The following is a 22,915-nucleotide window of genomic DNA, read 5'->3' as shown; positions in this document are numbered from 1 at the left end:
TCAAAATGGAAACCATTCGAACAATTCTTCCTTCCATCCAGGAAGGTCAATTCATGACCACGGTGGATTTAAAGGATGCGTATCTACATATTCCTATCCACAAGGAACATCATCGGTTCCTAAGGTTCGCATTCCTGGACAAGCATTACCAGTTTGTGGCACTTCCGTTCGGATTAGCCACTGCTCCAAGGATTTTCACAAAGGTACTAGGGTCCCTTCTAGCGGTGCTAAGACCAAGGGGCATTGCAGTAGTACCTTACTTGGACGACATTCTGATTCAAGCGTCGTCCCTTCTTCAAGCAAAGGCTCACACGGACATTGTCCTGGCCTTTCTCAGATCTCACGGATGGAAAGTGAACGTAGAAAAGAGTTCTCTATCTCCGTCAACAAGGGTTCCCTTCTTGGGAACAATAATAGACTCCTTAGAAATGAGGATTTTTCTGACAGAGGCCAGAAAAACAAAACTTCTGAACTCTTGTCAAATGCTTCATTCTGTTCCTCTTCCTTCCATAGCGCAGTGCATGGAAGTAATAGGTTTGATGGTAGCGGCAATGGACATAGTTCCTTTTGCGCGCATTCATCTAAGACCATTACAACTGTGCATGCTCAGTCAGTGGAATGGGGACTATACAGACTTGTCTCCGACGATACAAGTAAATCAGAGGACCAGAGATTCACTCCGTTGGTGGCTGTCCCTGGACAACCTGTCACAGGGGATGAGCTTCCGCAGACCAGAGTGGGTCATTGTCACGACCGACGCCAGTCTGGTGGGCTGGGGCGCGGTCTGGGGACCCCTGAAAGCTCAGGGTCTTTGGTCTCGGGAAGAATCTCTTCTACCGATAAATATTCTGGAACTGAGAGCGATATTCAATGCTCTCAAGGCTTGGCCTCAGCTAGCAAAGGCCAAGTTCATACGGTTTCAATCAGACAACATGACAACTGTTGCGTACATCAACCATCAGGGGGGAACAAGGAGTTCCCTGGCGATGGAAGAAGTGACCAAAATCATTCAATGGGCGGAGACTCACTCCTGCCACTTGTCTGCAATCCACATCCCAGGAGTGGAAAATTGGGAAGCGGATTTTCTGAGTCGTCAGACATTTCATCCGGGGGAGTGGGAACTCCATCCGGAAATCTTTGCCCAAATTACTCAACTGTGGGGCATTCCAGACATGGATCTGATGGCCTCTCGTCAGAACTTCAAGGTTCCTTGCTACGGGTCCAGATCCAGGGATCCCAAGGCGACTCTAGTAGATGCACTAGTAGCACCTTGGACCTTCAAACTAGCTTATGTATTCCCGCCGTTTCCTCTCATCCCCAGGCTGGTAGCCAGGATCAATCAGGAGAGGGCATCGGTGATCTTGATAGCTCCTGCGTGGCCACGCAGGACTTGGTATGCAGACCTGGTGAATATGTCATCGGCTCCACCATGGAAGCTACCTTTGAGACGAGACCTTCTTGTTCAAGGTCCGTTCGAACATCCGAATCTGGTCTCACTCCAACTGACTGCTTGGAGATTGAACGCTTGATCTTATCAAAGCGAGGATTCTCAGATTCTGTCATTGATACTCTTGTTCAGGCCAGAAAGCCTGTAACTAGAAAAATTTACCACAAAATATGGAAAAAATATATCTGTTGGTGTGAATCTAAAGGATTCCCTTGGGACAAGGTGAAAATTCCTAAGATTCTATCCTTTCTTCAAGAAGGTTTGGAGAAAGGATTATCTGCAAGTTCCTTGAAGGGACAGATTTCTGCCTTGTCTGTGCTACTTCACAAAAAGCTGGCAGCTGTGCCAGATGTTCAAGCCTTTGTTCAGGCTCTGGTTAGAATCAAGCCTGTTTACAAACCTTTGACTCCTCCTTGGAGTCTCAATTTAGTTCTTTCAGTTCTTCAGGGGGTTCCGTTTGAACCCTTACATTCCGTTGATATTAAGTTATTATCTTGGAAAGTTTTGTTTTTGGTTGCAATTTCTTCTGCTAGAAGAGTTTCAGAATTATCTGCTCTGCAGTGTTCTCCTCCTTATCTGGTGTTCCATGCAGATAAGGTGGTTTTGCGTACTAAACCTGGTTTTCTTCCGAAAGTTGTTTCTAACAAAAACATTAACCAGGAGATAGTCGTGCCTTCTTTGTGTCCGAATCCAGTTTCAAAGAAGGAACGTTTGTTGCACAATTTGGATGTTGTTCGTGCTCTAAAATTCTATTTAGATGCTACAAAGGATTTTAGACAAACATCTTCCTTGTTTGTTGTTTATTCTGGTAAAAGGAGAGGTCAAAAAGCAACTTCTACCTCTCTCTCTTTTTGGATTAAAAGCATCATCAGATTGGCTTACGAGACTGCCGGACGGCAGCCTCCTGACAGAATCACAGCTCATTCCACTAGGGCTGTGGCTTCCACATGGGCCTTCAAGAACGAGGCTTCTGTTGATCAGATATGTAAGGCAGCGACTTGGTCTTCACTGCACACTTTTACTAAATTTTACAAGTTTGATACTTTTGCTTCTTCTGAGGCTATTTTTGGGAGAAAGGTTTTGCAAGCCGTGGTGCCTTCCATCTAGGTGACCTGATTTGCTCCCTCCCTTCATCCGTGTCCTAAAGCTTTGGTATTGGTTCCCACAAGTAAGGATGACGCCGTGGACCGGACACACCTATGTTGGAGAAAACAGAATTTATGTTTACCTGATAAATTACTTTCTCCAACGGTGTGTCCGGTCCACGGCCCGCCCTGGTTTTTTAATCAGGTCTGATAATTTATTTTCTTTAACTACAGTCACCACGGTATCATATGGTTTCTCCTATGCAAATATTCCTCCTTTACGTCGGTCGAATGACTGGGGAAGGCGGAGCCTAGGAGGGATCATGTGACCAGCTTTGCTGGGCTCTTTGCCATTTCCTGTTGGGGAGGAGAATATCCCACAAGTAAGGATGACGCCGTGGACCGGACACACCGTTGGAGAAAGTAATTTATCAGGTAAACATAAATTCTGTTTTCTAATTTACTCCTATGATCAAATTTTCTTCATTCTCTTGGTATCTTTATTTGAAAAGCAAAAATCTAAGTTTAGATGCCGGGCCATTTTTGGTGAACAACCTGGGTTGTTCTTGCTGATTGGTGGATTAATTTAACAGACCAATAAACAAGGGCTGTCCAGGGTTCTGAACCAAAAAATAGCTTAGATGCCTTTTTCAAATAAAGATAGCAAGAGAACGAAGAAAATTTGATAATAGGAGTAAATTAGAAAGTTGCCTAAAATTGCCTGCTCTATCTGAATCACAAAAGAAAAAAATTGGGTTCAGTGTTTCTTTAAAGTGACATGAAACCCAAAATTTTTCTTTCATGATCCAGACAGAGAATACAATTTTAAACAACATTCTAATTTACTTCAATTATCTAATTTCTTAATTTTTTAGGTATCCTTTGTTGAAGAAATAACAATGCACATGGGTGAGCCAAGCACACGAGGCATTAATGTGCAGCCACCAATCTGCAACTCCTGAGCCTATCTAGAGCCTATCTGCTTTTCAACAAAATATATCAAGAGAATGAAGCAAATTAGATAATTTGAAGTAAATTGGAAAGTTGTTTGAAATTGCATAATCTTTCTGAATCATGAAAGAAAAAGTTTGGGTTTCATGTCCCTTTTAATTCTGCCCCTAAACAATATATCTCCTTGATTATGTAGTACTCTTTTAGGGGGTTATTTAAAAGGGATATTGCATAACTAGAAAAGGTTAAAGAAATAAGTGGTTTGGAAGATTTCCACTAAGTGGAGATGTTGGCCGAACTGAGTCTGTTTACTCGCACAGGGAGAAATTATATGATTACTTTATATAAATATATTTATTGCCCATAGAGAGAGAGTTGGCAGGAGAGCGGTTTATTCCTAGAAAATAGTTTGTAACTAGAGATCACACTTTAAAGCTAGAGGAAAGGAAATTTAATCTGCAGTAAAAGCTTTTTCTCCAACATAGGTGTGTCCGGTCCACGGCGTCATCCTTACTTGTGGGATATTCTCTTCCCCAACAGGAAATGGCAAAGAGCCCAGCAAAGCTGGTCACATGATCCCTCCTAGGCTCCGCCTACCCCAGTCATTCTCTTTGCCGTTGTACAGGCAACATCTCCACGGAGATGGCTTAGAGTTTTTTAGTGTTTAACTGTAGTTTTTCATTATTCAATCAAGAGTTTGTTATTTTCAAATAGTGCTGGTACGTACTATTTACTCAGAAACAGAAAAGAGATGAAGAATTCTGTTTGTATGAGGAAAATGATTTTAGCAACCGTAACTAAAATCCATGGCTGTTCCACACAGGACTGTTGAGAGCAATTAACTTCAGTTGGGGGAACAGAGTGCAGTCTCTTACTGCTTGAGGTATGACACATTCTAACAAGACGATGTAATGCTGGAAGCTGTCATTTTCCCTATGGGATCCGGTAAGCCATGTTTATTACGATTGTAAATAAGGGCTTCACAAGGGCTTATTTAAACTGTAGACCTTTTCTGGGCTAAATCGATTGATTATTAACACATATTTAGCCTTGAGGAATCATTTTATCTGGGTATTTTGATATAATAATATCGGCAGGCACTGTTTTAGACACCTTATTCTTTAGGGGCTTTCCCAAAGCATAGGCAGAGTCTCATTTTCGCGCCGGTGTTGCGCACTTGTTTTTGAGAGGCATGGCATGCAGTCGCATGTGAGAGGAGCTCTGATACTTATAAAGGACTTCTGAAGGCGTCATTTGGTATCGTATTCCCCTTTGGGTTTGGTTGGGTCTCAGCAAAGCAGATACCAGGGACTGTAAAGGGGTTAAAGCTTAAAACGGCTCCGGTTCCGTTATTTTAAGGGTTAAAGCTTCCAAAATTGGTGTGCAATATTTTCAAAGCTTTAAGACGCTGTGGTGAAAATTTGGTGAATTTTGAACAATTCCTTCATGTTTTTTCGCAATTGAACGCTTGATTTTATCGAAGCGAGGGTTCTCAGATTCTGTGATCGATACTCTTGTTCAGGCCAGAAAGCCTGTGACTAGAAAGATTTACCACAAAATTTGGAAAAAATATATCTGTTGGTGTGAATCTAAAGGATTCCCTTGGGACAAGGTTAAGATTCCTAGGATTCTATCCTTCCTTCAAGAAGGATTGGAAAAAGGATTATCGGCAAGTTCCCTGAAGGGACAGATTTCTGCCTTGTCGGTATTACTTCACAAAAAGCTGGCAGCTGTGCCAGATGTTCAAGCCTTTGTTCAGGCTCTGGTTAGAATCAAGCCTGTTTACAAACCTTTGACTCCTCCTTGGAGTCTCAATTTAGTTCTTTCAGTTCTTCAGGGGGTTCCGTTTGAACCCTTACATTCCGTTGATATTAAGTTATTATCTTGGAAAGTTTTGTTTTTAGTTGCGATTTCTTCTGCTAGAAGAGTCTCAGAATTATCTGCTCTGCAGTGTTCTCCTCCTTATCTGGTGTTCCATGCAGATAAGGTGGTTTTACGTACTAAACCTGGTTTTCTTCCAAAAGTTGTTTCTAACAAAAACATTAACCAGGAGATTATCGTACCTTCTCTGTGTCCAAAACCAGTTTCAAAGAAGGAACGTTTGTTGCACAATTTGGATGTTGTTCGCGCTCTAAAATTCTATTTAGATGCTACAAAGGATTTTAGACAAACATCTTCCTTGTTTGTTGTTTATTCAGGTAAAAGGAGAGGTCAAAAAGCAACTTCTACCTCTCTCTCTTTTTGGATTAAAAGCATCATCAGATTGGCTTACGAGACTGCCGGACGGCAGCCTCCCGAAAGAATCACAGCTCATTCCACTAGGGCTGTGGCTTCCACATGGGCCTTCAAGAACGAGGCTTCTGTTGATCAGATATGTAGGGCAGCGACTTGGTCTTCACTGCACACTTTTACCAAATTTTACAAGTTTGATACTTTTGCTTCTTCTGAGGCTATTTTTGGGAGAAAGGTTTTGCAAGCCGTGGTGCCTTCCATTTAGGTGACCTGATTTGCTCCCTCCCTTCATCCGTGTCCTAAAGCTTTGGTATTGGTTCCCACAAGTAAGGATGACGCCGTGGACCGGACACACCTATGTTGGAGAAAACAGAATTTATGTTTACCTGATAAATTTCTTTCTCCAACGGTGTGTCCGGTCCACGGCCCGCCCTGGTTTTTTTAATCAGGTCTGATATTTTATTTTCTTTAACTACAGTCACCACGGTACCATATGGTTTCTCCTATGCAAATATTCCTCCTTAACGTCGGTCGAATGACTGGGGTAGGCGGAGCCTAGGAGGGATCATGTGACCAGCTTTGCTGGGCTCTTTGCCATTTCCTGTTGGGGAAGAGAATATCCCACAAGTAAGGATGACGCCGTGGACCGGACACACCGTTGGAGAAAGAAATTTATCAGGTAAACATAAATTCTGTTTTTTTTTCTTTTGTTTATATGAGCAGTTATACTGTGGAATTCTGCCTGAGAAGGTAGTGAATGCCAATACAGTAGAACACTTCAAAACAAAAATAAAGGCTTATATATATATTTGGCTAAAACAGAATCCAAGATTATTATTATTGCCTGCATTAAATGGATAGGGTTTTTAAATATGTGACTTTTCAGTTCACTTGTCAGTTCTTTCATTATAAAAACAGGGATCAGTTATGGTTTAACTCAATAGACTTCTTTTTTTCTTCTATGTTACGGCGTTAGATTATTTATATTAACCATTTACAGCGCATTTAGATAGACCAGTCCAGTCGCCAAATCTATCTAAAATTCTGTACAGGCGATTTGCTCAGTGGATGATCTGACTTTTTTTTTCTTTAGGCCACAGTTAGCATGGACTGCTAATTATTATTAGCTTTTAAAAAAATCATTATGTTAATTTAAAAATTAAATTCTTAAAGGATCTCTAAATACAGTAGAATTGCATAAATAACAAGTGCATAATAACACTACATTTCAAATAAGCAGTAAATGTTTTTTTTTTGGCAAGTTTATTTTTTCTCTCCCATTTTCTGGCCTCCTGTATCATGTGACAGACATCAGCCAATCACAGACTAGTATATGTATACCCTGTGAGCTTGTGCACATGCTCAGTAGTAGCTGGTACCTTTAAAAAGTGCAACTATAAAAAGACTTTGCAAAGTTTGATAATGGAAGTAAATTAGAAAACGGCACGCTCTATCTGAATCATGAAAAGTTTATTTTGACTTTAGTGTCCCTTTAAAGGAGCCTATGTTGCTAGATTACCAACAGTACTTTGTATTTCATTAACGTATGTTTGACTTTCGTTTTAGCTTGGCGTTGTATACCATGAGGCATTATCTTATGTCCATTAACTTTTAATACACAAACGCAGACACTTAGGGGATCTTGAAAGTTTCTTGCTGGCTGGTTACTTTTTGTCAGTTACTCACCTTGGGGGCAAGTGGATAATTCTTTGAATTATGGAGATAAATACAGGGCATATAGTTAAACAAATGTGCCCTTTGTTAGGTCAGCTGCTTTTTATGTCATGTGGTTCACCTCTGTGATCAATCAAGAGCATTGCCCATATGATCCAGCATTGATAGAAATATAATGTAACCTTGCATATGCTTATGCACATATTCATTAATGTGAAAATAAGTTAGTCCCATATTATCCCATATAAATGAGAAAAAAATATCCTAGCGACATTATAGTGCATAAATGACGTGTTCTAATGAGTGAAGTGCTTTGTGTTTAACTCCCACAAAGGAGGTTAGACATTTAAAGTACTGCTTGAAAGCTGCAGCTGGCAAGAAAATCGTCAGGAGTAGTTTCATGACCCAGATGCGCTACTGCTTCTGCTGGTTGTCTCAGCAGCGGTGTCTGTCTGGGTCAGCAGGTCTCTACGGCTCCCGAGCAGTACTTAAACTATGTGTTTAACCCTTTTGCAGGGGTTAAATACATCATTATAGGGGTTGCTAGTGCTACAATTACATCTTCAAACAAATTGGAGCATATCGTATCATCATGTCCATTTAGTATCTGAATATGAAGATAGATTAATCTAGTACAATGTTAAAGGCATATTTGTTGGATTTTAATGTAGTGTAATCCAATGGTTTAAAGGAACACTAAACTCAAAATTATAAGGATAGGAAAGTCAAAATTAAATTTGCATGATCCAGATAGAGCTTGTAATTGTAAGACACTTTTAAATTCACTTCTATTTTTATTATGCTTCGTTATTTTAGTATCCCTTGTTGAAAAAGAATATGCACACAATCCTACACTAGTGGGAGCTGCTGCTGATTGGTGCCTGTACACATTTGTCTCTTGTGATTGGCTAACTTGCTGTATCCTCTAGCTGCCAGCAGGGCAATGCTGTTCCTTAAAGGGACAGTCAACACCAGAATTTTTGTTGTTTAAAAAGAAAGATAATCCCTTTATAACCCATTGCCCAGTTTTGCATATCCAACACAGTTATAATAATACATGTTTTACCTCTGTAATTATCTTGTATCTAAGCTTCTGCTGACTGCCCCTTATTTCAGTTCTTTTGACAAACATGCAGTTTAGCCAATCAGTGCTCACTCCTAGGTCACTTTACGTGCATGAGCTCAATGTTATCTATATGAAACATGTGAACTAATGACCTCTAGTGGTCAAAATGTATTCGGATTAGAGGCAGTCTTCAAGGTCTAAGAAATTAGCTTATGAACCTCCTAGGTTTAGCTTTCAACTAAGAATACCAAGAGAAAAAAACAAAATTGGTCATAAAAGTAAATTGGGAAGTTGTTTAAAATTGCATGCCCTGTTTAAATCATGAAAGGTTTTTTTAGACTTGACTGTCCCTTTAAGCAAAGGATGCCAAGATAATGAAGCAAATTTGATAATCGAAGTAAATTGGAAAGTTGTTTAACCCCTTAATGACAACTGACGTACCAGGTACGTCCTGCAAAAACTGTCAGTTAGTGACAATGGACGTACCTGGTACGTCAGCTGTCTAAGAGAGTGCTGGAAGTGATCGCAATCGCTTCGAGCAGCTCTCAGGGTATTGCAGTGATGCCTCGATATTGAGGCATCCTGCAATACCCTTTAAAAAGCATCCGATGCAGAGAGAGCCACTCTGTGGCCCTCTCTGCACCGGTAGCGATGGTGCCGTTAGTTGGTGGGTGGGAGCTTACAAGGGAGGAGGGTGGGTGGCCCATCGCTACCCGGCATCCGGTTCTGCAAGTGCATTGTGCACTCCGGATGCTGGGAGCGTGCGAAGGGGGGGGCCTGCGGGGGCGCGCGCACAGCAACCACTGCCACCAATGATTACTGTTAAGAGGGAGGGGGGGGCAGAAAACTTTTTTTTAAATGAAAAAATAATAGGATCTGGTAGGGTTAGGGGGATGGGGGTTTATGGGGGGGCAGCTACACTACAGAAAAAACTGTAATAAAAAAAAACACACAAAAAAAACTTTATTTTTTGGGGAAAATTGGGTACTGGCAGACAGCTGCCAGTACCCAAGATGGTGGCAGATTGGTAGGTGGGGGAGGGTTAGAGAGCTGTTTGGGGGGGATCAGGGAGGTTGGGGGCTAAGGCAGGGGTCCATCACAGCTGAATAATAGATTTAAATAAAAATAAAAAACTCCTTTTATTTTAGTACTGGCAGACTTTCTGCCAGTACTTAAGATGGCGGGGACAATTGTTGGGTGGGGGAGGGAAGAGAGCTGTTTGGGAGGGATCAGGGGGTGGGATGTGTCAGGTGGGAGGCTGATCTCTACACTAAAGCTAAAATTAGCCCTGCAAGCTCCCTACAAGCTACCTAATTAACCCCTTCACTGCTTGGCATAATACAAGTGTGGTGCGCAGCAGCATTTAGCGGCCTCCTAATTGCCAAAAAGCAACGCCAAAGCCATATATGTCTATTTCTGAACAAAGGGGATCCCAGAGAAGCATTTACAACCATTTGTGCCATAATTGCACAAGCTGTTTGTAAATAATTTCAGTGAGAAACCTAAAGTTTGTGACAAAATTTGTGAAAAAGTGAACGATTTTTTTTATTTGATCGCATTTGGCAGTGAAATGGTGGCATGAAATATACCAAAATGGGCATAAATCAATACTTTGGGTTGTCTTCTAAAAAAATATATATACATGTCAAGGGATATTCAGAGATTCCGGACAGATATCAGTGTTCCAATGTAACTAGAGCTAATTTTGAAAAAATGTGGTTTGGAAATAGCAAAGTGCTACTTGTACTTATTGCCCTATAACTTCCAAAAAAAGCAAAGAACATGTAAACATTGGGTATTTCTAAACTCAGGACAAAATTTAGAAACTATTTAGCATCAGTGTTTCTTTCATGTAATTAGCAAGAGTCCATGAGCTAGTGACGTATGGGATATACATTCCTACCAGGAGGGGCAAAGTTTCCCAAACCTTAAAATGCCTATAAATACACCCCTCACCACACCCACAATTCAGTTTTACAAACTTTGCCTCCGATGGAGGTGGTGAAGTAAGTTTGTGCTAGATTCTACGTTGATATGCGCTCCGCAGCAAGTTGGAGCCCGGTTTTCCTCTCAGCATGCAGTGAATGTCAGAGGGATGTGAGGAGAGTATTGCCTATTTGAATGCAGTGATCTCCTTCTACGGGGTCTATTTCATAGGTTCTCTGTTATCGGTCGTAGAGATTCATCTCTTACCTCCCTTTTCAGATCGACGATATACTCTTATATATACCATTACCTCTGCTGATTCTCGTTTCAGTACTGGTTTGGCTTTCTACAAACATGTAGATGAGTGTCCTGGGGTAAGTAAATCTTATTTTCTGTGACACTCTAAGCTATGGTTGGGCACTTTGTTTATAAAGTTCTAAATATATGTATTCAAACATTTATTTGCCTTGACTCAGAATGTTCAACTTTCCTTATTTTTCAGACAATCAGTTTCATATTTGGGATAATGCATTTGAATTAATCATTTTTTCTTACCTTTCAAAAATTTGACTCTTTTTTCCCTGTGGGCTGTTAGGCTCGCGGGGGCTGAAAATGCTTCATTTTATTGCGTCATTCTTGGCGCGGATTTTTTTGGCGCAAAAATTCTTTTCCGTTTCCGGCGTCATACGTGTCGCCGGAAGTTGCGTCATTTTTTTGACGTTATTTTGCGCCAAAAATATCGGCGTTCCGGATGTGGCGTCATTTTTGGCGCCAAAAGCATTTAGGCGCCAAATAATGTGGGAGTCTTGTTTGGCGCTAAAAAAATATGGGCGTCGCTTTTGTCTCCACATTATTTAAGTCTCATTATTTATTGCTTCTTGCTAGAAGCTTGTTCACTGGCATTTTTTTCCCATTCCTGAAACTGTCATTTAAGGATTTTGTTCAATTTTGCTTTATATGTTGTTTTTTCTATTACATATTGCAAGATGTTCCACGTTGCAACTGAGTCAGAAGATACTTTAGGAAAATCACTGCCGGGGCTGGAGCTACCAAGCTAAGTGTATCTGCTATAAATTTTTGGTATCTGTTTCTCCAGCTGTTGTATGTATTGCATGTCATGACAAACTTATTAATGCAGATAAAATTTCCTTTAGTACTGTTATATTACCTGTTGCTGTTCCGTCAACATCTAAATTTCAGAGTGTTCCTGATAAACATAAGAGATTTTATTTTTTAAATCCATTTAGAAGGCTATGTCTGTTATTTCTCCTTCTAGTTTACATAAAAGTCCTTTAAAACTTCTCTTTTTTTCAGATGAATTTTTAAATGAACATCATCATTCTGATACTGATAATGGTTCTTCTGGTTCAGAGGTTTCTGTCTCAGAGGTTGATGCTGATAAATCTTTGTATTTGTTCAAGATGGAATTTATTCGTTCTTTATTTTAAAGAAGTATTAATTGCTTTAGATATAGAGGATTCTGGTCCTCTTGATACTGAATCCAAACGTTTAAATAGGGTTTTTAAATCTCCTGTAGTTATTCCAGAAGTGTTTAATCTCCCTGATGTTTTTTCTGAAGTAATTTCCAGGGAATGGAATAATTTGGGTAATTCTTTTACTCCTTCTAAACGTTTAAGCAATTATATCCTGTGCCATCTGACAGATTAGAGTTTTTTGGGACAAAATCCCTAAGGTTTGGGGCTGTCTCTATTCCTGCTAAAATGTACTACTATTTCTACGGCAGATAGTACTAAATTTAAGGATCCTTTAGATAAGAAAATTGAATCCTTTCTAAGAAAAGCTTACTTATGTTCAGGTAATCTTCTTAGACCTGCTATATTTTTTACCGGATGTTGCTGCAGCTTCAACTTTTTGGTTAGAAGTTTTAGCACAACAAGTAACAGATCATAATTTTATAGCATTATTATTATTCTATAACATGCTAATAATTTTATTGGTGATACCATCTTTTGATATCATTAGTGTTGATGTCAGGTATATGTCTCTAGCTATTTTAGCTAGAAAAGCTTTATGGATTAAACTTGGAATGCTGATATGTCTTCTAAGTCAACTTTGTTTTCCCTTTCTGTCCAGGGTTATAATCATTTTTTCGTTCTAAGGAACAAAAGCCTGATCCTTCATCCTCAGGAGCGGTATCAGTTTGGAAACTTTTTCCAGTTTGGAATATATCCAAGCCTTATAGAAACCTATAGTCAGCTCCTAAGTACTCATGAAGGTGCGGCCCTTTTTTCCAGTTCAGCTGGTATGGGGCAGATTACGTTTTCTTCAAAGGAATTTGGTTCAATTCCGTTCTCAATCTCTGGTTTCAGAACATTGTTTCAGAAAGGTACAGAATTGGCTTCAAGTTAAGGCTTCCTGCTAAGAGATTTTTTTCTTTCCCGTGTCCCAGTTAACACAGCAAGGCTCAGCATTTCTGAAATGTGTTTCAGATCTAGAGTTGGCTGGAGTAATTATGCCAGTTCCAGTTCTGGAACAGGGACTAGGGTTTTATTTTATCTCTTCATTGTACCAAAGAAGGTCAATTCCTTCAGACCAGTTCCGGATCTATCAATATTGAATCGTTATGTAAGGATACCAACATTCAAGATGGTTACTGTAGGACTATTCTGCCTTTTGTTTAGTAAGGGCATTATATGTCTACAATAGATTTACAGGATGTGTATCTGCATATTCCGATTCATCCAGATCATTTTTAGTGTCTGAGATTCTCTTTTTAGACAAGCATTACCAGTTTTGTGGCTCTACCGTTTGGCCTAGCCTCAGTTCCAAGAATTTTTTTCAAAGATTCTCGGTGCCCTTCTTTCTGTATTCAGAGAAAGGGGTTTTGGTATTTCCTTATTTGGACGATTATCTTGGTATTTGCTCAGTCTTCTCATTCGAAGAATCTCATGCGAATCGATTTGTGTTGTTTCTTCAAGATCATGGTTGGAGGATCAATTTACCAAAAAGTTCATTGATTCCTCAGTCAAGGGTAACCTTTCTGGGTTTCCAGATAGATTCAGTGTCCATGACTCTGTCTTTAACAGACAAAAGACGTCTAAAATTGATTTCAGCTTGTCGAAACCTTCAGTCACAATCATTCCCTTCGGTAACCTTATGCATGGAAATTCTAGGTCTTATGACTGCTGCATCGGACGCGATCCCCTTTGCTCGTTTTCACATGCGACCTCTTCAGCTCTGTATGCTGAATCAATGGTGCAAGGATTACACAAAGATATCTCAATTTATATCTTTAAAAACCGATTGTTCGACACTCTCTAACGTGGTGGACAGATCACCATCGTTTAATTTAGGGGGCTTCTTTTTGTGCTTCTGACCTGGACTGTAATTTCAACAGATACAAGTCTCACAGGTTGGGGAGCTGTGTGGGGATCTCTGACGGCACAAGGAGTTTGGGAATCTCAGGAGGTGAGATTACCGATCAATATTTTTGAACTCCGTGCAATTTTCAGAGCTCTTCAGTTTTGGCCTCTTCTGTAGAGAGAATCGTTCATTTGTTTTCAGACAGACAATGTCACAACTGTGGCATACATCAATCATCAAGGAGGGACTCACAGTCCTCTGGCTATGAAAGAAGTATCTCGAATTTTTTTGGTTTGGGCGGAATCCAGCTCCTGTCTAATCTCTGCGGTTTATATCCCAGGTGTAGACAATTGGGAAGCGGATTATCTCAGCCGCCAAATGTTCCATCCGGGCGAATGGTCTCTTCACCCAGAGGTATTTCTTCAGATTGTTCAAATGTGGGAACTTCCAGAAATAGATCTGATGGCGTCTCATCTAAACAAGAAACTTCCCAGATATCTGTCCAGATCCCGGGATCCTCAGGCGGAGGCAGTGGATGCATTTTCACTTCCTTGGAAGTATCATCCTGCCTATATCTTTCCGCCTCTAGTTCTTCTTCCAAGAGTAATCTCCAAGATACTGAAGGAATGCTCGTTTGTTCTGCTGGTAGCTCCGGCATGGCCTCACAGGTTTGGTATGCGGATCTTGTCCGGATGGCCTCTTGCCAACCATGGACTCTTCCGTTAGACCAGACTTTCTGTCGCAAGGTCCTTTTTTCCATCAGGATCTGAAATCCTTAAATTTATAGGTATGGAGATTGAACGCTTGATTCTTGGTCAAAGAGATTTCTCTGACTCTGTGATTAATACTATGTTACAGGCTCGTAAATCTGTATCTAGAGAGATATATTATAGAGTCTGGAAGACTTATATTTTTTGGTGTCTTTCTCATCATTTTTCTTGGCATTCTTTTAGAATGCCGAGAATTTTTTTCAGTTTCTTCAGGATGGTTTAGATAAGGGTTTGTCTGCAAGTTCCTTGAAAGGACAAATCTCTGCTCTTTCTGTTCTTTTTCACAGAAAGATTGCTATTCTTCCTGATATTCATTGTTTTGTACAAGCTTTGGTTCGTATAAAACCTGTCATTAAGTCAATTTCTCCTCCTTGGAGTTTGATTTTGGTTCTGGGAGCTCTTCAAGCTCCTCCCTTTGAACCTATGCATTCATTGGTCATTAAATTACTTTCTTGGGAAGTTTTGTTCCTTTTGGCCATCTCTTCTGCCAGAAGAGTTTCTGAATTATCTGCTCTTTTCTTGTGAGTCTCCTTTTCTGATTTTCATCAGGATAAGGCGGTGTTGCGAACTTCTTTTGAATTTTTACCTAAGTTGTGATTTCCAACAACATTAGTAGAGAAATTGTGGTTCCTTCATTATGTCCTAATCTTAAGAATTCTAAGGAGAAAGCATTGCATTCTTTGCATGTTGTTAGAGTTTTGAAATATTATGTTGAAGCTACTAAGTCTTTCTGAAAGACTTCTAGTCTATTTGTTATCTTTTCCGGTTCTAGAAAAGGCCAGAAAGCTTCTGCCATTTCTTTGGCATCTTGGTTGAAATCTTTAATTCATCTTGCCTATGTTGAGTCGGGTAAAACTCCGCCTCAGAGGATTACAGCTCATTCTACCAGGTCAGTTTCTACTTCCTGGGCGTTTAGGAATGAAGCTTCGGTTGATCAGATTTGCAAAGCAGCAACTTGGTCCTCTTTGCATACTTTTTCAATTCTACCTTTTTGATGTATTTTCTTCTTCTGAAGCAATTTTTGGTAGAAAAGTACTTCAGGCAGCGGTTTCAGTCTGAATCTTCTGCTTATGTTTTTTATTAAACTTTATTTTGGGTGTGGATTATTTTCAGCAGGAATTGGCTGTCTTTATTTTATCCCTCCCTCTCTAGTGACTCTTGTGTGGAAAGATCCACATCTTGGGTAATCATTATCCCATACGTCACTAGCTCATGGACTCTTGCTAATTACATGAAAGAAAACATAATTTATGTAAGAACTTACCTGATAAATTCATTTCTTTCATATTAGCAAGAGTCCATGAGGCCCACCCTTTTTGTGGTGGTTATGATTTTTTTGTATAAAGCACAATTATTCCAATTCCTTATTTTATATGCTTTCGCACTTTTTTATCACCCCACTTCTTGGCTATTCGTTAAACTGAATTGTGGGTGTGGTGAGGGGTGTATTTATAGGCATTTTAAGGTTTGGGAAACTTTGCCCCTCCTGGTAGGAATGTATATCCCATACGTCACTAGCTCATGGACTCTTGCTAATATGAAAGAAATGAATTTATCAGGTAAGTTCTTACATAAATTATGTTTTTTTGGTGGTTGTAGATGTGTAACATAGTTTGGAGGTCAAAGTTAGAAAAAGTGTGGTTTTTTCCATTTTTTCCTCATATTTTATAATTTTTTTATAGTAAATTATAAGATATGATGAAAATAATGGCATCTTTAGAAAGTCCATTTAATGGCGAGAAAAACGGTATATAATGTGTGGGTACAGTAAATGAGTAAGAGGAAAATTACAGCTAAATACAAACACCGCAGAAATGTAAAAATAGCCATTGTCATTAAGGGTAAGAAAATCATGAAAAAAACTTTTTGTGGGGGTGGGGGGGGGGTGTTCCTGTCCCTGTTCCTGTCCCTTTAAACTTTCATATTTCAGATAGAGGATGCAATTTGAAAATAAACTTTAAAATTCTCTTTCATAATCAAAACGTGCACAATCTTTTTAGATGCACACTTACTGAGGCACCAGCTCCTACGTATGTGCAAGAATTCACAGTATAGACATATATGCATTTTGTCATTGGCTGGGGGAAGGAAAATGGAACTAGCTACTCATTTAAAAGTCATACCAAGTGATTTGCGTTGTCTTTTTGTTATGCAATTCTAGCATATTTTAGTTGTCCTTTTCAACCGCTGCTTCAGAAATATCAGCTGCAGACTCAAATGAGCGAGAGGCATTCACCTCCTGATAAATAAACCCCCAAGTGTTCTTATATTTTGGTGAGATTTATAAGATGAAAACTTGCAGCTCGTGTACATTGTGGGGCGATAAATTCATTTAAATGGATGTTTAAAGGGATAGTAAAGTTAGTAATTAAAATTGCATTCTCTAACGGAATCATAAATGTTTAACAACTTTTCCAAATGACGTCCATTATCAATTTTGTTTAGTTCCTTTGGTATCCTTTGTTGAAGTGTAATCCTAAGGTCAGCTCAGGAGCGTGCACCTGTCTTTAGCCATCTGGCAGCAGTGTTTTCAGTAATAATGTTATATGTAGTTGCAGATACTGATGCCATAGATTGTCTGTCTGTAGCAGTCTAGGCATTAGAGTTTACAACTATGTATAACATTTCTAAAGTTTTCAATTTACTGTCATCAAATTTGCTTTGTTCCATGGTATTCTTTGTTGAAGAGATACCCAGGTAGGTGTCTGGAGCACTATGTGGCGGAAAATGTCATATAGTGCTCTTTAAAATGGATAACACTCTTTTGAAAACTGCTGACATATAGGAGCCCATTTATCAAGCTCCGAACGGAGCTTGTGGGCCTGTGTTTTTGGCGAGTCTTCAGACTCGCCAGAAACAGCAGTTATTAAGCTGCTCCATAACCCTGACCGCCTGCTCTGAGCAGGCGGACAGGAATCAACGCAATTCAACCCGATAGAGTACAATCGGGTTGATTGACACCTCCCTGCTGGCAGCCCATTGGCCGCGAGTCAGCAGGGGGCGACATTGCACCAGCAGCTCTTGTGAGCTGCTGGTGCAATGCTGAATACGGAGAGCGTATTGCTCTCCGCTTTCAGCGAGGTCTGGCGGACCTGATCCGCAAGAACTTTGATAAATAGGCCCCATAGTGTTCCTGTCCTGAGCTGACACGTGCACGCTCCTGAACTTGCATCCCTGCTTTTCAACAAGAGAACAATAAAAAAAAATTCTAATACAAGTAAAGTAGAAAATTGTTAAAATTGCATGCTCTTTTATAAGGATACAAAGTTCTAGAACTAAGCAAAATTGGTTAGAGAAATGTTGTAAAATTTCATGCTTTATGCCACCCATTTAAATTTAATGTCCCATTAAGTTATCTTTATATGTTTAGTATGTTTTTAACACTGAATTGCAACATATGTGCTTATAAAACAAAACAAATGGGATTTGCCGTTCAGGAATACACCCATTGAAAACCAACTTCAGTTTAAGAAGAATATGAGCTACTGCATATCAGATTCATGTTGTAACTTTTTACTTTTTTGCAGTACTTATCTTAACTCTTACTTGTTTGTGTTCCAGAGATTCGAGCCCAGCTGATAGAGCAGTTAAAATGTCTGGATCAACAATGTGACCTGCGCACCCAGCTCCTCCAGGATCTGCAGGACTTTTTCCGCAAGAAAGCCGAAATCGAAATGGATTACTCGAGAAACCTGGAAAAACTAACGGAGCGTTTTTTGTCAAAGACACGCGGAGCCAAAGACCAGCAGTTCAAGTAAGGGTCTCTGAAGCTTGCGAAGTCCCATAACATTCACTGCATCTATTGACAATATTTCCTAGTTTACACGTGCGCACGTGTGTGTTTGTGTTTGTATGGGCATGTGAGTGTGTGGGCGCGTGTGTACACCTGCATGTGTGAGCACCTGTGTGCATGCATAAGGTAAAGGCTGTAATGTGTTGGAGCATTTTATTGTTGTTCTTTTGCTTACAACAAAAGCATGTGTTTAGCCCCAGCATGGGGGATTAAATACATAGCTAAAGTTAGCTTTGGAGCTGCAGTGGACTACTGGAAACTAGTTGAACACATCTGGTAAGCCAATGACACGATGATTATGTCAATAGCCACTAATCACCAGCTAGCTCCAAGTAGTGCATTGCTGCTCCTGATGCATTTCAACAATGTGAATTGCATGCTCTGTCTGAATCATGAAGGTTTCATTTTAAAGGGACATAAAACCCAAGTCTTTTCTTTCATGATTCAGATTGCAGGTGTTTTTGTTCTCTTGATATTATTTGTTTAAAATGATACCTAGGTAGACTCAGGGGCTGCTGATTGGTTACTGTACATAAATGCTTGATGTTACTGCCTCACCTAATGCATTAACTAGTTCCCAGAATTGCATTGCTGCTTCCTCAACAAAGGATACCAGGAGAATGAAGCAACTAAGATAATAGAAGTAAATTGGAAAGTGGTTTAAAATTATATTCCTTATTCTAATCATGAAAGAAACAAAATTGGGTTTTATGTACCTTTAATTAAATTCTGAGTGTCATGTTCCAATTCACCTCTATAATCAAATTAGCTTTGTTCCTTTTAGTATCTTTTATTGAAGAGCATCATTAGGTAGACTCAATAGCATGAACGTGTCCTAGGCACTATATGGCAGTAGTGTTTGTGAACAGTATTTGTAACAACTGTTGAGTATTATAGAGAAGTATAGTGACAATGTATAACATATAACACTGACACCATATAGTACTCAAGACAAATGCACACTTGTGAACCCCCCCCAGGTATGCTCTACAACTAATGAAAACAAGAGAATAAAGTAAATTTCATAATAGAATAAAATAAGAAATAGGTCTCTTAAAACTGCATTCACTGTCTGACTGATGACAATTTTAGAGGGACATGAAACAAAACATTTTCTTTCATGATTAAGATAGAGTACAGTTTGAAACAACATTGCAATGCACTTCTTTTACTTTACTTCATATATCCTTTGTTGAAGAAATAACAATGCACATGGGTGAGCCAATCGCATGAGGTATCTATGTGCAGCCATTAATCAGCAGCTACTGATCCTATTTAGATACGCTTTTCGACAAAGGATATTAAGAGAATGAGCAAAATTAGATAAAATAAGTAAATTGGAAAGTTGTTTAAAATTATATTCCTTCTATGAATCATGAAAGAAAAAATGTGGGTTTAAGGTCCCTTTTTAAATTTGGTCTTGTTGTCCCTCTCAGTATGCTTATTGGTGATTGCTTAAAGGGACAGAAAAGTCAAAATGAATATTTCTTTTTAGTCTTAAAGGGACAGTCTACACCAGAATTTTTATTGTTTAAAACTATATATTATCCCTTTATTATCCATTCCCCAGTTTTGCATAACTAACATGATTATATAAATATACTTCTCTTTCCTAAGATATGGTGAGTCCACGGGACCATCAATTACTCAATTACTGTTGGGAATATCACTCCTGGCCAGCAGGAGGAGGCAAAGGGCACCACAGCCAAGCTGCCAAGCATCACCCCCCCACACACAAACACACAATCACCAGTCATTCTCTTTGTCATTAGTGCAAGGAGGAGTTGAAGTTTTTGGCGTCTGAAGAATTTCTTTTCAATTAAGACTTTATTATTTTGAAAGCCAGGGTAGGTTTGCTCTGATCTTTCCTATCTTGAGAGAGTTTAGCTGTACTCCATGTTAGCTTTCAAGCACTTAGGAACTTGTGTGGTGGGCCTCACTGCGTTTTCCTGACAAATTGCTGCCCTGATATAGAAAGCCAGAGTAGGTTTACTCTGTCCTTTCTTATTTCCACAGGTCTCTGTGAGGAGTGGCTTCCTTTCATGCCGGGTGAAATGTCCTGCCGGACAGTGAAGGGTGCAGGCAAGTGCCATTTTGGTTTCTTCTGGGAAAGAGCTCTGGCACTGAAAATAGTCTGCATTTAACACAGAACTTTAGCATTCCTGAGGCTCAGGAATCATAAAAGCACGGAGCAGGCACTGTGTAACGTTTAGAGAGATTGGTTTTGCAATCAGTGGTGGCTCAGTAATTTTTATTTTTAATCCGGTTTTTGAGAGAACCGGTCAGATTCATGTTTTTATCCCCTTATTTTCTGGGAAACTTTATGCGGTCTGTATAATACACGGTATGAAAGTTTACAGGAACAACGTTTCGAATCTACAATAGGCTCTTAGTCATCTACATGACTAAGAGCCTATTGTAGGTTTGAAACGTTGTTCCTGTAAACTTTTGGACCCAACTAAATGAGAATAAAGGTCTTTTAAACAAAGATTTCTTCTGGTGGCTGAAGTGCTTGAATATACGATTTAGCAAATCTTACTTCGTGCCCCACAAACAGGTATGCTGTTCTCCTTCCTCCTTGATTCCCTAATACACGGTATGGCCGCCGGGACCACCCCTGTCATCATAGGAGAGGCGATCAGTGACTGCTAAAGCGCAAGGTTTTTCACTGGGGAGGTGGCTTCCGTGACGCAACTAATTTCTGTTTCCTGTGCGATCCTCTGCTTCAACGTAGACAGTCCTAGAGGTCCGGCGCTGCTGCGATCAGGCATCAGTGTCGCAATCAGATCCGCGTTGCAGAGGGGGCAGGTCGCCTCGGCTATATCGCTGAGGTGTAGAGGGTGGCTGGGGAGGTTTTCTTAGGTTCCCTTGGTGTTTAAAGAAAAGCTTTGGCCAATACAATTTATATATTGATTGCACTTTTTCCCTATTAAGGGATTCTGATTACGTTGGGATCACTGCCTTAAAGAGACAGTATTCAAATAATCTATTATTATTTTTATTTTTTTATATTTTTTTTGTGTTACATTTTCTTGCAATATGGACCAAGAGTCTGTGTTGGCTGTAGAGTGCAAGCTCTGTTTTGATAACCAAGTGGAACCTCCTTTGCCCTTTTGTTCTGCTTGTATTGAGAGAACTTTAATGTACATAGAGACTTTGGTAGCTTCTGAGGGTGAAATCTCAGATTCAGATAGTATAATTCCTTCTTCTGATGCTGAAGTGGTTTCCTTCAGATTCAAGCTTGAAAACCTTTGTTTTGTTAAAGGAGGTTTTGGCTACTTTGGACGACTCCAATACTCCTGTCGTCAACCCTATGAAATCTAGCAAATTAAATAGATACTTTGATGTACCCTCCCCTGGGGAAGTGTTTCCGGTGCCAGACTGCTACGGAGATTATTGCCTGGGAATGGGAGAGACCTGGAATTCCTTATTCTCCCTCTCCAGTCTTTAGAAAGATGTTCCGGTGGCTGACTCCATTAAGGGGTCGTGGCAGATGGTCCCCAAGGTGGCAGGGGCAATCTCTACACTGGCCAATAGGACTACTATTCCTATTGAAGATGCTCTTTCAAGAACCCTATGGACAAAAAGCTGGCGACTTTCTTAAAGAAGATGTATATTCATCAGGGTTTACAATGGCAACGGGCGGTGTGTATTGCTACAGTGACAAGTGCAGCAGCATATTGGTTTGACGCTTTGTCTAGTAGAGACTCATTTGGAGAAGATACAGGATAGGATAAAGGCTCTTAAATTAGCCAATTCCTTTATCACTGACGCTTCTTTGCAGGTCAGAGCGCTATGGCTGAAATCTTTGTCAGCTGATGTTTCTTCTAAATATACGCTTTTGGCGATACCTTACAAGGGAAAGACCTTTTTGGGCCGGGTTTGGCAGTAATTATTTCCGATATCACGGGGGGTAAAGGATCTTTTCTGCCTCAAGATAGGAAGAATAAATCGAAAGGACGTCAGAGTAATTTTCGTTCCTTTCGTAATGTCAGAAGTATTCCCCCTCTACCAAGCAGGAACAGTCCAATCCTTCTTGGAAACCCAGTCAGTCTTGGAACAAGGGTAAGCAATCTTAGAAGCCCGCAGCTGAGTCTAAGTCAGCATCAAGGGTTTGCCCCCGATCTGGGATCAGATCAATTGGGGGGCAGACTCTGTTTTCTCAAGCATGGATACGAGAAGTCCCAGACAGTGGGCCTTGGACATAGTATCCCAAGGTTACAAGTTAGAATTCAAGACCTTTCCTCCCAGGGGCAGATTCCACCTCTCAAGATTATGTGTAGACCAGATAATGAGAGGTGTTTTTAAAATGTGTACAGGATCTTTCCCTCCTGGGTGTGATAGTTCCAGTCCCAGTACAGAAACAGGGTCTAGGGTTCTATTCCAACCTGTTCATGGTTCCCAAAAAAAGAGGGAACTTTCAGGCCTATTCTAGATCTAAAGTTCCTCAACAAGTTTCTCAGAGTGCCGTCCTTCAAAATGGAGACTATCCGTTCCATTCTTCCTGTAGTGCAAAAGGGTCAGTTCATGACGACCATAGAACTGAAGTATGCATATCTCCATGTTCCTATTCACAGGGATCATCACACATTTTGGAGGTTTGCCTATCTGGACAAACACTTTCCGTTTGTGGCTCTTCCATTTGGC

The 22,915-nt window shown here is 40.1% G+C and overlaps 1 protein-coding gene across 1 annotated transcript in view; it reads left to right on the top strand.

The window, feature by feature from the left end:
- Window positions 1-22,915, top strand: part of SRGAP2 (SLIT-ROBO Rho GTPase activating protein 2) — a 440,346-nt gene that overhangs the window by 180,121 nt on the left and 237,310 nt on the right. The window contains exon 3 of the mRNA XM_053706600.1: window positions 18,037-18,229. Coding sequence (XP_053562575.1) covers window positions 18,037-18,229 — 193 coding nt within the window. The remainder of the gene's footprint in view (window positions 1-18,036; window positions 18,230-22,915) is intronic.

This window comes from Bombina bombina, chromosome 3, assembly GCF_027579735.1.
Source record: "Bombina bombina isolate aBomBom1 chromosome 3, aBomBom1.pri, whole genome shotgun sequence".
Classification (NCBI taxonomy): domain Eukaryota; kingdom Metazoa; phylum Chordata; class Amphibia; order Anura; family Bombinatoridae; genus Bombina; species Bombina bombina.
The sequence above is the reverse complement of the archived record's forward strand: the minus strand, read 5'-3'. Positions and strand labels throughout refer to the sequence as shown.